This window comes from Tachypleus tridentatus, chromosome 9 (assembly GCF_004210375.1).
Source record: "Tachypleus tridentatus isolate NWPU-2018 chromosome 9, ASM421037v1, whole genome shotgun sequence".
In the NCBI taxonomy this organism is placed as follows: domain Eukaryota; kingdom Metazoa; phylum Arthropoda; class Merostomata; order Xiphosura; family Limulidae; genus Tachypleus; species Tachypleus tridentatus.
The window spans coordinates 138919362-138934687 of NC_134833.1; the positions used below are offsets into that span (position 1 = coordinate 138919362).

Sequence of the window (15326 nt, forward strand, 5' to 3'; positions counted from 1 at the left end):
GTTTGGAGTTTAATCCTTATTTTACACTAAGTATGGTGTTTAATCCTTATTTTACACTAAGTTTGGAGTTTAATCTTTATTTTACACTAAGTATGGTGTTTAATCCTTATTTTACACTAAGTTTGGTGTTTAATCCTTATTTTACACTAAGTATGGTGTTTAATCCTTATTTTACACTAAGTTTGGTGTTTAATCCTTATTTTACACTAAGTATGGTGTTTAATCCTTATTTTACACTAAGTTTGGTGTTTAATCCTTATTTTACACTAAGTATGGTGTTTAATCCTTATTTTACACTAAGTTTGGAGTTTAATCTTTATTTTACACTAAGTATGGTGTTTAATCCTTATTTTACACTAAGTTTGGAGTTTAATCTTTATTTTACACTAAGTATGGTGTTTAATCCTTATTTTACACTAAGTTTGGAGTTTAATCCTTATTTTACACTAAGTATGGTGTTTAATCCTTATTTTACACTAAGTTTGGTGTTTAATCCTTATTTTACACTAAGTATGGTGTTTAATCCTTATTTTACACTAAGTATGGTGTTTAATCCTTATTTTACACTAAGTTTGGTGTTTAATCCTTATTTTACACTAAGTATGGTGTTTAATCCTTATTTTACACTAAGTTTGGTGTTTAATCCTTATTTTACACTAAGTATGGTGTTTAATCCTTATTTTACACTAAGTTTGGAGTTTAATCTTTATTTTACACTAAGTATGGTGTTTAATCCTTATTTTACACTAAGTTTGGAGTTTAATCCTTATTTTACACTAAGTATGGTGTTTAATCCTTATTTTACACTAAGTATGGTGTTTAATCCTTATTTTACACTAAGTATGGTGTTTAATCCTTATAACGATATTTTAATTCTTACAAGACTTTCCCTTTGATTTTTCTCTCCATGAATAGCCTGATATTTCTAGATAGAAAATTAGTTACTTTATCAAATTTCTTTTATTTTCAGCATGAGCATCGGCTTAATGGACGAAACTTCGTGGAAGAGATTACCAAGAAAAGGTAGGTTTAACTTTTCTTTAAATATACTTAGAAATCAATTTATTATTGTAACATTAAAAACTTCATCCGAAGCATGTGATTTGCAACGTATTGCTACATTAAACACAAGCTTTAATTTTAAATTTATATTAAACAGTAACTCAATGTGTCTTCAAAATGGGTTCGAGCAGTCGAGGGAAGTATGTTAGTTCCACATTTTTCATTGAATGCAACATATAGCTGTTCTAATTTTTAATTGACAGACTAAAGAAAACTGTAATCATTAGAACGCAGATTCAACTTTGTCTGACCGAAAGTGCGGAGTGCATTTCTGCGACAACGGGCCTCAAACTACAAAACTTCAAGTTTACAGTTTGAGCACTTTATCTACTAATTCACACCTGGCTCACTCAAGAAAATATTAAACACGATCATTATTACTTTAATATAATTTAAGTATGATACTCAGTCCAAAAACTTAGAAATTTATCGGAGGCGGTATTCGAACCCACAACTGTGCTTATCGGACACATCTCCAACAAAACTATATTACACTTAAACGCCGCAACTCTCATAGTTCATTTCATTGGTTTTATAATGACCAAATTCTTGAATTATGTCATTCTGTCTCAGTTTTGCTTCTTTGGTTGTGATAGGATAAACTTGGTGGAATTGTCGAATTATGTCATCCTGTTTGTCTGAATTTCACGTTTGATTAAAATCTCCATTTTAAATCTTTAAATCTTCTTCTAGTTTGACAGTAGGACTAGCAGTCAAATTACATACGTGTATATATATATATGATAAAACAAAACAACAAAAACAATATTATATTTAGTTTTAGGGAAGTGTTACGTATTATGTTACGTACGTTACGCATTACCACTTCAAATAACCGAAATTTTTAATTTTAATGTAGAAGTTAATTGAATATTGATATGTATTACAATTTTCTTTATAACACGAATATATTTTAATATAAAAATAACTTAGAGAATTTATTATAACTGTTATTAAAATAGTGATTTATATACAACAGTTTTACATACTCAAAGACAATACTGAGTCTTATATCCAGTCTAGAACTGAATATTTTATCGACGATCCAAATCCACGACGAGCAAATTAATTCTAAGTTGATACTCTCACACCTCGCCTAAACTAGCTAACTTGATTGGCCTCACACCGCTGACTTTTTACCGATGAAGATATTGAATGTCCTCGTAGAAATACTAATGTCCGAAGTTAATTCACTGAAGTTGAACGGTTTGTAATCTATAAGCGTTTATGGTCCAGTTAAGTAGTTTTCTCCTATTAATAATCGTTATTCACAATTACAGCTTCCGCGGGTTATAGTATATTGATTGTAGCTACTAATACTAATAACAATTGTCTTTCGGCGCGTCGGTTATATATACCTATCACGCGATATTCTCAAATTTTCAACAACGTTCGAAAGCACACTAACGTTTTCGTAAAACAAATATTGTTGATTCTTGCGCTCGAGAATCTTCGAGCGATTTAGAAAACAGACGGGACTTGCACAATACATACCCAACGATACACATCACAAGCATCAAACCGAAACAATCGCAGATATTAAAATAAACGTATAACGGCATATCCGTTACAGACTAAGTAAAAACAAAAATGCATCTAAAAGTCACTGTGTATGTCACATTACGCTTGATTTCTCGCTACAGGAGGAATAATAAAAGCCAAAATATATTTATCCAGATACATTCGATTACTGGCTGCTATTTATGATTTTAGTGACGTAGGTTTAAGAGAGGAGCCTGAACTCTTTAAGTCTAGTTGATGTTGACATAATCAGCATAAAATAAAGACATCATTTAGCCAAGAGCCAAATGCCTAAAAATTATCATGAAGGTAAAAATACCGATTCAATTTTAAACTTAAATTGTTTCTAAGTTGAGCTGTTTTTTGTTGTATCATCAATGTTATAGTAAAAAACAAGCCTATTTAATAAATGGTAACTGTAAGTTAAGAAATCAACAAATATTTATTACACTTTTGTTGTCTGTGTATTTCAGTTTAAGCTTTCAGTATATAAACTAACAACAATATTAGGTTATACTTTTTTGGCTAAACAACATGATATAAAAATACACTCTTGTTAAAACTTAGTGTTACCAAAACCCACTAGCTTTTCTACATATTAGAAGTTGTTAACTTAAGTGATTCTTAGCAATAGTTATTCTATGAAAACGCCACGAATTCATCAAGCGCAAAGCTACACTATGGATTATCTGTGCTGTGTCCACCAGAAGTATCGAAGTCTGAATTTTAGGATTATAAGCCCTTAGACGTACTACTAAATCATGGCGGGGGCTCATCTAACAAAGAAATGTTAGGCGTAGTTAGTCAGAATATGTGAATATAGTATCATCAGTATATTACTTATAGTAATTTATTGTAAGATAACTGATGTAGATAGCATAAATAGATTAGGTATAGTTAATGAGGGTAACTGATGGATAACATAAATATATTAGGTGCATTAGGTATAGTTATTGAGAATAACTGATGGATAACGTAATCATATTAGGTACATTAGGTATAGTTATTGAGAATAACTGATAGATTACATAATCATATTAGGTGCATTAGGTATAGTTATTGAGAATAAATGATGGATAACATAATCATATTAGGTACATTAGGTATAGTAATTGAGCATATCTGATGGATAGCTTAAATATATTAGGTACATTAGGTATAGCTATTGAAGATAACTGATGTGGGTAACATAAAAACAATGCCGTATGGGTAAAGACTCTAATTTTACTGAAGAGATAAAAAGTACTTGACTGAAAATGGAGTGATTATCCACCAGGTGAAACAACAATAAGTTTTCCGATTTGCAACGCTAAAATATGTGGTTTGGTTCCCCGCTTTGCTCTAAAACAAACAAACAGAAACTAAATGAAAACCTCTGGAACAACAACTAATAAATACCAGCAACCTATAGAAACCTACAAAATGAAATTCGAATCTTATCGTCGGTGAAGTAACTAGTTTGTTTGGAAATAAGAAAACTTTAAAATAGGGACTTATGATATTGATTTGAAAACAGATACTGTCCTGGCATGCTTCATCTCGTAAGTAACAATGTACCCTATTATCTATATTAGAATATATTTAATCCACGTTACACTAGCTTTTGCTGGTGTCTATATAACAATTAAATACATTATTGTTTGTTTTTTTTTAATTTCGTGCAAAGCTACACGGAGGCTATCTGCGCTAGCCGTTCCTAATTTAGCAGTGTAAGACTAGAGGATAAACAGTTAGTCATCATCACCCATCGCCAACTCTTGAGCCACTCTTACCAACAAATATTGGGATTAAGCGTCACATTATAATGCCTCCACGGCTGAAAGGATGGGTATGTTTGGTGTGACGGGGATTCGAACCCGCGATCCTCACATTAGGAGTAGACCGCCTTAACCACCTAACCATGCCGGATCCTGTATACGTTAGCGTAGTGTATTATATACTGTGAAAGCACTACGCTTGAATCGTCAATGTATTCTTTTTTATAAATTAAAAAACAATTGTCTGTACGACGCGATACACTTGTGTTTTCGAGGAATGTATTTACAGTGTTTAATATTGATAATATTTGGTTGTAGAGGACGGTCTATTCTTTACCTGCCAGTGGTTAGTCCAGGTGCCGGTATTAGCTGCTTTACACTACACCATACCGGACTGTAAAAAAAACCACAGTGGAAACGATGGTTCCTCCTCGGGTTCTTCATTTCCGTCATCTGGATAGCTGTGTTTTCCTACATCATGGTATGGATGGTGAGTTAGACCTGATATTCCATGCACAGAGATTCTCACTTTACTGGACTATCTTGTAAAGGTTGTTAAAGTAAAATCGCCATAATTAAATTTCTACAATAGTAATAAAATACGTGACTTGGTGGATCTTAGAATCAGACAAGAGTCTGATGATTAATAGTGTAATAATAAGGTTTTAATTTTTTATGAAAAAATGTATTTTCAAATCTAATTATAATTACAATTACGAACATTTTTGTTTGTTTGTTCATGATATTAGAAAAAACACGTAGGTTCAAAAAGTCTTGATAATAAAGAAATACAAGCCCTATAACCCGATCTCTTTCTTCTTTAGAGGCAAACTGTTTGTTTTCATTTCAGTCATAATGGGTAGTTTCTTAAGCGTTAGCTGCTTTCCTGTTTCTTTGAAGGTTTTTTCTAAGTTCGATGAACTTGTCTTTGAAACACATGAAAGCCAACCAAAGATTTCTACACATAAGTATCGATTGTTGTTTTTTTTTGTTTTGTTTTTTCAACAGAGATAATTGTCTCATAATTGTCTAAGAGTCTCCCTATATACCACTCAGGTATATAATGTAATAAATGAGGCATCGTTAAATTTGTTTTTTCTATTTTTGTCACCAAAAATTATTTTAGAAATGTTTCCAACTTAGCTGCAGTACCGGTTTAAAAAAGATATTACAAAGGGTGTAACTCTCAAGCCCGTTAAGCAGGTATAATTTTATAGTTATACATGCGCATAAATTACATATGTCGAAACTAGGCTTGTATACATTAGTCGCTGTTTGTTTGAGAGTATAAAGGGTTTTTTGTCCAATATTTAAAATAAATTATACTTAGAAAATACAGCTCTAATGTTGGATATACAAGACTGTTCAATTTAAATGTTATTACTTAGTTTACTCTTTATAAGGCTTAACATTTAATAATTGTTTAGCTTTTAAGACAGGACCGTGTAAGATGGATTGTTTTAAAAGTCTTAGTTGTGACAAATTTTGTAGCGTAACTCTGTATGAATGACACGTTGTATTTACAATGGTCGACTCGTAAAATCGTAGTTCTGACGTTGTCGCGGGGCGACAGCACAATCGAGAGGGCCCAAGCGCCATACTTGTCTGTGTATTTGTCCGGTTGTTTTCGGTGTTTGAGAGTGTCAGCTTAACAAAAAAAACAGCAACAGTATGTCGCAAACAGAATATTCTGTTCCTTTGTGCAAAAATTGTAGTGGGCAAAGATTACCGTCTAATACGAATAAGGAAAGAGAGAGTGTTCGAAAACACTGGATTCTGGCCATCAGAAGAGCTGATCCTAAGGCCAAGCTGTGTCGTGTGCCATGATCATTTCGTTCGGACAGATTACTACAGTGAAACATCTTTTGGTAATTATCATTCCAGTATTTTAAAACAAACAAAATGACACCTACTACTTCCCCCTACTACCTCAACCACCACAGAAGTCGAGGAACATAAAATAAAACTTAACTTTAAACTAATGAACAGCAGCACAAATTTTTCATAGACATCTTGTAAGTTCTCTTCGCTAAAAATAAAAACATTTTGTGGCTAAAAGCTCATGAACTGGTAACTTTGTACACTGCATTATACTTATTTTAGCATCACCGAAATAAATTCTGAAAATAGTGATTCATACGTTTCTTTTCATATATTTTGAAAATATGACACTTTCGCAACATTTAAAGCTATTTTAGTCCTGTAAAACATGTTACTGACATGTACTACATATTATCTTTAAATCAATAAGCTTGGTATAATATCATGAACGTCGAACTACAAAATGCGTCCATGGATTCTTTAACATTTAGTCTGATGAACAATAAATAAAATAAAGAAGAGAAAAAAACAATAACAGGAAATATAAAGTGATAAATTTTACCTTGACAGAACCATTAACATCCGTCTGGATGGTGTACGGATTCTTGTCATCTTGTACAGTCTTGTCAATGTTACTGTTCTGATCATAGAACTCCAATCTATCAGTAATACAAAAATAACTTACATTCATCTCAGGCAACTATAGGTATTATTATGTAATATTACTCTGCATGAAAAACTGACGTCATTAAATATAATGTAACAGCCCCAAATTGGCAAAACATAATTAATTTCAGATATGTCATCAACATATCAACTGTGTAACCTCTGATTTTTTATTAATGACTACTTTATCATGTACATTTTCTACAGGAAGAAAAGGTTGATATTTGATACAAAACAATATCATCAATACATTTACCTCATCACAAGATCTGCCTTCTGTTCTGACTTTGTAACTACTCTCTTCTTTCAACTAGGGCAGTGTCCACTGTCCATAATCTGTTCCCGGCATGCTACAATGAATTAATCACTTTCGTAATTAAAATACTCATTTATGACAAAACCCTAGCTTTAGTAAGTATAAAAATCAAGGAATGCCACAAGCTCATTATCACCATAAAACTGACATTGTTTTGTTTCGTCATGCACCTTCCCTATACTTGTTTGTTAGGCCTAAATGACATTAAAATCAATAACAAGGCCTATATTATCGCCCATTTAAAAGTTCATGATTCACTTGAGAAAAAGAAAATTTGTCGTAATACACAAATACAATACACACAGTGTATTTATATATTAGATATTTCATGTTCCTAAATAAGTTACATAGGACATATAAGGCAACAACAAACAAGGTGAAGGAACCTGACGATTGTGCTGCCACCGTGCGAATGTGCTATTTACAAGCTTCCCCTTACATTATCGTTTAGGTAAGGGTAATGTATTTCTTGCTGTTAACACGTGATTTTCTACTGATATCTGATATATTTGTAAAAATACTAACGTTCGAAGTTAAACGGTCCTCCATAATGTTCACAATTTATAAACGTTCCTGGTAAAATATCTGTCGTTTTCCGATAATTAAGCGTTTATTATAATTATAGCTTCCGAAGTTTATAGTATACTAACTCTAGCACTTTTGCGCAAAGCTACACGAGGGCTATCTGCGTTAGCCGTCCCTAATTTAACAGGGAAAGTCATCACCACCCATCGCCAACTCTTGGGCTACCCTTTTACCAACGAACAATGGAATTGACCGTCACATTTTAACGCCCCGACGACTAGAAGGTTTGGTGCGACAGAGATTCGAACCCGCGACCCTCAGGTTATAAGTCGAGCGCCTAAACACTTGGCCATGCCGGGCGTATTTCTTGTTCTAACTACAAGAGATATCACTTGGCCATGCCGAGCCCAACTGTAGTACATCAACACTATGATTAAACTGTCTCTCCACGTGTTGCGATGACTACCTTTTATACTCATAAGACGAGATTCTCAAAAATTCAGCTGACAACAATACTGGTAGTCACTAGTATTTCACACACAGCGTACATTGTTAGTTCTTACGCTTAAGAATTTTCTACAGATTTAGAGAACAGGCGTGATTTTCGCAATACACATTTAACAATACGTTACATGCATTTGTAAATATATATAAATATTAAAATAAATGTTAACAGTATATCCGTTACAGATACGACTGTGATATCCTATAGTGTAAAGAATTTTACACTTATGTTTGACTTGTTTTGAATATTTTTTTTTAAATGAGTGGATTGTCTGCTGTCCGTTTACTGTTCAAATTTAACGTCAGAAAATCACAGACACCTACTGTAAAAGAATTCAAGTCTATATATATATATATAAAAAACCTTGACACCTAATAACATTGACTTGCAACAATATTAAATTTTAAAATCACCGGGTCTATAAAAATGTACAATTGGGATATATTGTCTATATCACTACTGGACAGGGTAGGTGTACATAATCGACGTTAATTTATTTTACATTGATTTATTCTTATTTTATATACAGAACCTCATAAGCTTAGGTCATTTTATTTTTTAGCAATTTTAGTTTTACATAATATAAATATCTCGTTGCGATTTTGTATGTGTTAACAGAACACTTCAGATGACAGTTAAAAACTGCTTATAAAGCAGTTTAAGTGAATATTATGTTTTTAGGAAGTTTATTATATTGTTGGGCTCAAAACAACGTCACGGTTTGTTAGATGTTTCAGTGAGCAAATTATTTTTTGTTATTGGTTTAAATAAACACAACTGTGGTACACATTGATCTTGTATTTACCCTTCAAACAATACAGAGACCTGTGGTTTAAAACGCCCCCTATAGATGATTAGTATTAATTTAGAGTATAATGATTCGTATCGTTTATTTAAACCATTAAATAACAAAAGTCTGTGAGTGTCCACTTACAATTAGTGAGCTGCTGGTTCGGTTGTCACTAAACCTGTAATATACTTTAGAAACACCTGGGGGTGCGACTTAGGGGCCGGCGATCGTATCTAATCCATTCATAAGACGTTACGTAAGAGCGCTGCGTTGAACGAGTACATCAGCTTAAGTTTTCCTTAAGATTCGTAAGAAGCTTAGACGTTCTAAAAATTTCTTTTCATGAAAATGCGTTAAGTTAGTAAGGTCGCAACTACCTATCTTACAGATTGGATCAAGTCAATGGACTTTATGTGCAATTTGCTCTACGAGCCACTGCATTTTGAGTGAATTCATCATACACCCATACACTGTACTGTGGCAGAGAGTAGAAACAACTAAATAAATACTTATTTTGACAGAAGTTGGATTTAGCCTATCGTTAGCGAGGACATAAACCTTTTTCAACTTGATAAGATAAATTAGTAATGGTAAGCCTTTATTAACAACATTTAAAGTAATTGTCCGTTTTATTTGTTTACTGTACACCTAGCCGACTTGACGATAAATGCTTGGACTTCAGTATTCAATGAATAATAATGCAAATTTTGTTATATGCTTCAAAGCTGGCTCCTTCTTCTGGTAAACAAAACCGATTTGTAACTGATGTCACAGTGTATTACTTTTATACGTTCACTAGACCATTGACTTGTTTCCTAGGTAACGTTGATTGGATTCACGATGGGAATACCAGACAGTATTATGGGGATCACATTCCTGGCTGCTGGAACCAGTGTACCAGACGCTTTCGCTAGTCTTCTAGTAGCAAAACAAGGTGAGCTTCAGCTGTCCAATAGTAAAAACTAAAAATAGAATATTCGGTTTGTATCTGTCCGCTAGCACTGCAAAACAAGCTATCTTCTTTCTGTGTAAGTTGGTTATTTGAAGAGAAGATAACTGAAAACTTTTTGGTTGGGTAATTTTTGTTTAAAAGAACATAAATATTGGTATGTGGGAGAGGACACTTGGGAATCGCTAACGTTGTAGATTTTCAGTTTGATAAACACGGGGAGAGGTTTGAGTAAATTTTTATAACATTGCCATCTAGCGTACACTAAAAGCACTAACAATGGAGCAGAACAACATTTTTTAAACGTTTGAATAGGTTTACTTTCAAACTACCAGACGTCTAACAACGTTCATCGAAAAATTGTTAAAATATTTTGTGAGATTGTGTTTTTTGTTTTTGTTTTTTGCAAGATTCACAAACCAAAGATCTCTATGACAAAGCAGACGAAAGACGATTTTTATAAGAATTTTCAAAATATTTTTTCAGTCAATGCCTCCACACTATGAAACACATCAAATATTACGCACTTCCCATATTAATAAATGGATAAATTAAGATAAAAAAACCTATGCTTGTTTAAAAGCAAAGCCACATTGGGCTATCAGCTTTGTCCACTGCTGAGAAGTGTTCCCTACTTCGTGGCTTCTGTCATTTGGTAGAAATAAAGTTCACCAAAATTTAGATGTATTTAATGTCACATATATTTATCAGCATATATTGATGTTTTAGTAGTGTTTCTTAATTCCTGGGTTTATAGACTTTCGGGTTATCTTTTGTTCCAGGTCAAGGTGACATGGCAGTGTCAAACAGCATGGGTAGTAACGTATTTGATATTTTAATTGGCCTGGCCGTACCATGGTTTATTCAAACAGCTATGGTGGAACCCGGATCTCTGGTAGATACTTTGTATTAATTTGTGTATTTTTCTTAAAGTACGTCAATGTAGATGTTTAATGTTTTCATCTATGTACATATTTTAAAATACCGAAAAATATTATGATTTGCCAAAGATAAAATATTCGTTCCCTAAGGTAAATATTATATAATTTTGTAATATGGTTTTAATATATTTATAATATAATTATCGGATTTATAACATGGTTGGTTTCATACTTCTGTAATATATTATTACTTTTCTAGAGCCATTTCAAGAATAATCTTATTAGATTTCTAAGATATATAATATAAAATATTTCTACACTCAATTCACTCTGAATATTAAAATACTTGTACATCCAATACACACTGAATATTAAAATACTTGTACTCCCAATACACTCTGAATATCAAAATACTTGTTCAATACACACTGAATATTAAAATACTTGTATTCCCAAATACACCCTGAATATTAAAATACTTGTACACCCAATACTGAATATTTAGCCACAGAGCTTTATTATACACAAGTTATTTAATAATATTCCATTTTCGGTACATTCTTGAATCATTTTACAGTCTCGTTTCTAATACTTTATTATAAACAGGTTATTGGGTAATTCGTTTGAAATAGAACATTAGTATGTTCGTAACCTGATACGTGTTAAATGTATATTTTTGTTTTAATTCGAAGAAAAGAACAAAGTCAAGATGTACACAATTTAAACTGACAATATTATCGATAATGGTGGTCTATTTAAAAACGATAGATTTATATAATAATTATACTTTTGGAAGTTTTTAAATTTCAAAAATTTACATTTATACTATGTGTAAATTGAGCTGTTTTCAAGCAGTTACCAGTTAATCTTTGAACTACTTTAAAGCTATTACTATGTGGCGTTTGAACTATCTTCAAGCTATCAGTAATTAGCGTTTGAATCGTTTTTAAGCTATTTGTAGTTGAAATCGAAAATACCTTCAAGCCATCTCTAGTGAATGTGAGGACTCGAGTTGTTTACTCAAAGCTAATCTACAAACACATTCATTGAAGAATCAATTAATTTCTGAATTTTGAAGGAACTGAACCTTTGGGGTAGGTTAGCTTTGCTTCTTCTGATACTACTGAAAAGTAGAATGGTGACATGCACGTGAGGGGATTTTCGTGATTATAGCTACATCCACGTCTACAGGATCTTTCTTTGTTTCTATTATGCACTTGTCACTAACGCTTAAACGAGCCAGGTCTCTTGAAACCTAGCGAGCTATTTATTTCACTCGTCAGTAAACAGATGAGACATTGAGAGTTTTTCATTTGTCCAATAACGACTGTTTTACTGGTTTCGTAGTATCGACCTATCGCGTAGGTGTATAAGAAAAGCCTTGGTAACTAACTGTCTAACTGAATGTTACAGAAGGTTTAGTATATAAGTGCTTTTTATATATTGCATGATTTAAATGACTTGATTTTTTTGTAATTAAAATGTTTCTAATTAGTATTTTTAATCCGTGAACCCTTATTTCCATATGTATTTTTCGTACATATTTTTTTTAAATGAGTCTGTGGCATCCTTTAGATATAGAACGAAACTGTTGAAAGGATCGAATGATTTAGAAATTGATCCAGTCTTTGTCATCTGTTTGCTTATACAGGATGTCCCAGAAGTTTATTTGTTTCTTTGTTTTGAATTTCATGCAAAGCTACACACAGATTATTTGCGCTAGCTGTCCCTAATCTAATTTAAGGCAGCTAGCCATCACCATCTACCGTCAACTGTTGGATTACTCTTTTACCAACGAATAGTAGGATTAACCGTAACTTTAAAACGCCCTCACGACTGAAAGGGCGAGCATATTTGATGTGATGGAGATTCAAACCCGCGACCCTCAAATTGTGAGTAGAGTGCCCTAACCACCTAGCCATGTTGGGCCATCCCAGAAGTCTGGACCCATAGGGTTAATATATTATTAATTTTTTGTTACTCAGATTACGTGACACTAACAGCCACACGCATATCAATTCTTGGTATGTTGTACTATAAGGGTATTATATCAAGAGAAATGTGTTTAACTTCATGAATGCTCCCCAGTGACACAGCTGTATGTCTGTGGACTCACATCACTAAAAAACCGGGTTTCGATAGAGCACAGATAGCCCATTTGGTAACTTGGGACTTAATTTCAAACAAAGCAAAATTTTTTTGAATATAATATCTATTTTCCATATGGGTCCAGAATGCTGGGACATCCTGTATATTGCTTTGAATGCCTTCATGACCAAATGATAAGTTCACAGAATAAAACTACATATCCCAAACCAATTGACACACACTTTCTGGTATTTTATTACCTCATTAGTTAGGAGGTCACAATCTAATTACTAGAAGTAAACCTGGTCTCTGCCAGATCACAAATGGAAATTTTTGCTTAATTTATTGTTTTGTTTTTACAAAACTTATAAAACAATTGGTGAAAAGGTTTGTTTTTGTTTTTACAAAATTCCTTCTAAACAATCCTAACGAGTTTACAATGTAGAAACCGCCATCTTTGTTTTATCGCTATCACAAGGAAGTATGAAAACATCTACAAAGGGGTCGTTTTTATTTTTCGAATTTCGAATAAAGCTATTCAAGGACACAGTCTAAATAGTAGCCAGCTAATCAACACCATCCACCGTCAATCTTGAGTTACTCTAAAGAATGGTAAAAAATGCCCCTTCCCCGTCTGAAAGGTCGAATAATTTTGGTGACGTGATTTAATCCTGGGTCAAGTGCCTCAGCCAGGCCCTAGAAAATATCAGAATCAGGTTTTCTTTACGAAAATACTTAATTGTGGTGGGTATATTTATGAGATGGTAAATATAATCAAAATCATAACAACAGTACGATATAAAAAGTTGACAAAAAGTGGTGATAAAAATAGATGGGGAAGTATAGATAGGTTAAAAAACCAAAAATAATATGAAACTTGTCGCTTATAGTGCCTTCTAGTCCTAAATCATAAACTTATTTACTTACGTATTCACAACAAACATATCATAGCTATTTTTCCTCATGTTCTATAGGAAAATATACACTTCCTGACGTCATGGTAGAAAGAAATCATTTGAATGGTACTGTTAAACTTCCATCTAGTGGTGTCCCGCAGCAGTAAAGATTGTTTGTTTGTTTTGAATTTCGTACAAAGCTACTCAAGGGCTATCTGAGTTAACCGTCCCTCATTTAACAGTGTAAGACTAGATAGAAAGAAGGCAGCTAGTCACCACCACCAACTCTTGGGCTATTCTTTACCAACGAATAGTAGGATTGACCATCACATAATAACGCCCCCACCGCTGAAAGGGCGGGCATGTTTGGTGTGACGGGGATTCGAATCCGCGATCCTCCGATTACGAGTCGAATGCCTTAATCACCTCGTCATGCCAGGCAGTTGTACAGTCTAAAGACTTCTAATATTAAAAACTGGGTTTCATGACTGGTGTGGGACATTTATAGGTTTGAGCTTAACAATAAATAAACAAACAAAAACCAACAAGTGGGTTGATATTATTTGTCAAATGATTCATCTTAAGTTTTGAAATTTTTTCAATTATTGTATTGAATATTCTTTATAGTCCTATCTTAACTTTCAGGCAAAAATCGACAGCAAAGGATTGGTATATTCAGTAGTGCTTCTATTCCTGACGATCATTATTACGGTAAGAAAAAGTTATTTCCTTAACATTAAAACGTTTTAGCTCAGCTTATATTATTATCTTTATAAAAAAGAAGTGTTACTCTTTAACAAAACTGATGCATTCTACATGCTAGTTTCAATTAGAAACTTAAAAAACGAATTATTCTAATTATACTGTATCTTTTGGACACAAATATATTGTCAAAATGTTGTGTTTTTAAAGAGAGTTATAACCGACTTCTCTAAAATAACACCTCCAGTGTGTTACACCTTTTACTCAATATTGTATAATAGTAATAATATGTTGACTACAAGAAGCCAGTTAAACATTAAGTTAGAATACTTACCATTTCAACAGTTTCGTTGTATAAAACTAGGCGAAATATTGATTAATTTTATATTATGATGGTTAGGCTAAGCGTTTAATGTTACAATTGCATATAATGTTGATTACCTTTGACCAAGTGTGGAGCCTGCAAATAATTTAAGCGAATATTAACAGAGTATTTTTAACACGCGTTTTCATGTTTTGAATTTTAAGACTTATCTGAAGAACGTTTCTAGAAGGAATGATTTGGTTTATTTAGAGATGCAAGCTTTTTATTTACTTGTTCTTGTTTTACACAAAGTTACACAGAACTATCTGATTTCTGTACCTCCGCTGAGAATCGAACTGCAGATGTGAGCATTGGAATTTTTATTTAAAAAGTTCGTTGTTTTATCTGTAGATTTATGGAATTTACAAGAGCAACTGGCAGCTTACAAGACGACTTGGGATGTTGGCACTGGGAGTTTATTTTATTTTCTTGTTTATATCCATTATGTTAGAGTTTAACGTTGTTGGCAGATTTAACCCACTG

At 32.8% G+C, this 15326-nt stretch overlaps 1 protein-coding gene across 1 annotated transcript in view; it reads left to right on the plus strand.

The window, feature by feature from the left end:
- Positions 1-4728: 4728 nt before the first annotated feature.
- Positions 4729-15326, plus strand: part of LOC143227496 (sodium/potassium/calcium exchanger 4-like) — an 11367-nt gene continuing 769 nt past the window's right edge. The window contains exons 1-5 of the mRNA XM_076458938.1: positions 4729-4830; positions 9783-9897; positions 10695-10807; positions 14423-14488; positions 15195-15309. Of these exons, the coding sequence (XP_076315053.1) occupies positions 4819-4830; positions 9783-9897; positions 10695-10807; positions 14423-14488; positions 15195-15309 (421 nt within the window). The 5' untranslated portion in view covers positions 4729-4818. The remainder of the gene's footprint in view (positions 4831-9782; positions 9898-10694; positions 10808-14422; positions 14489-15194; positions 15310-15326) is intronic.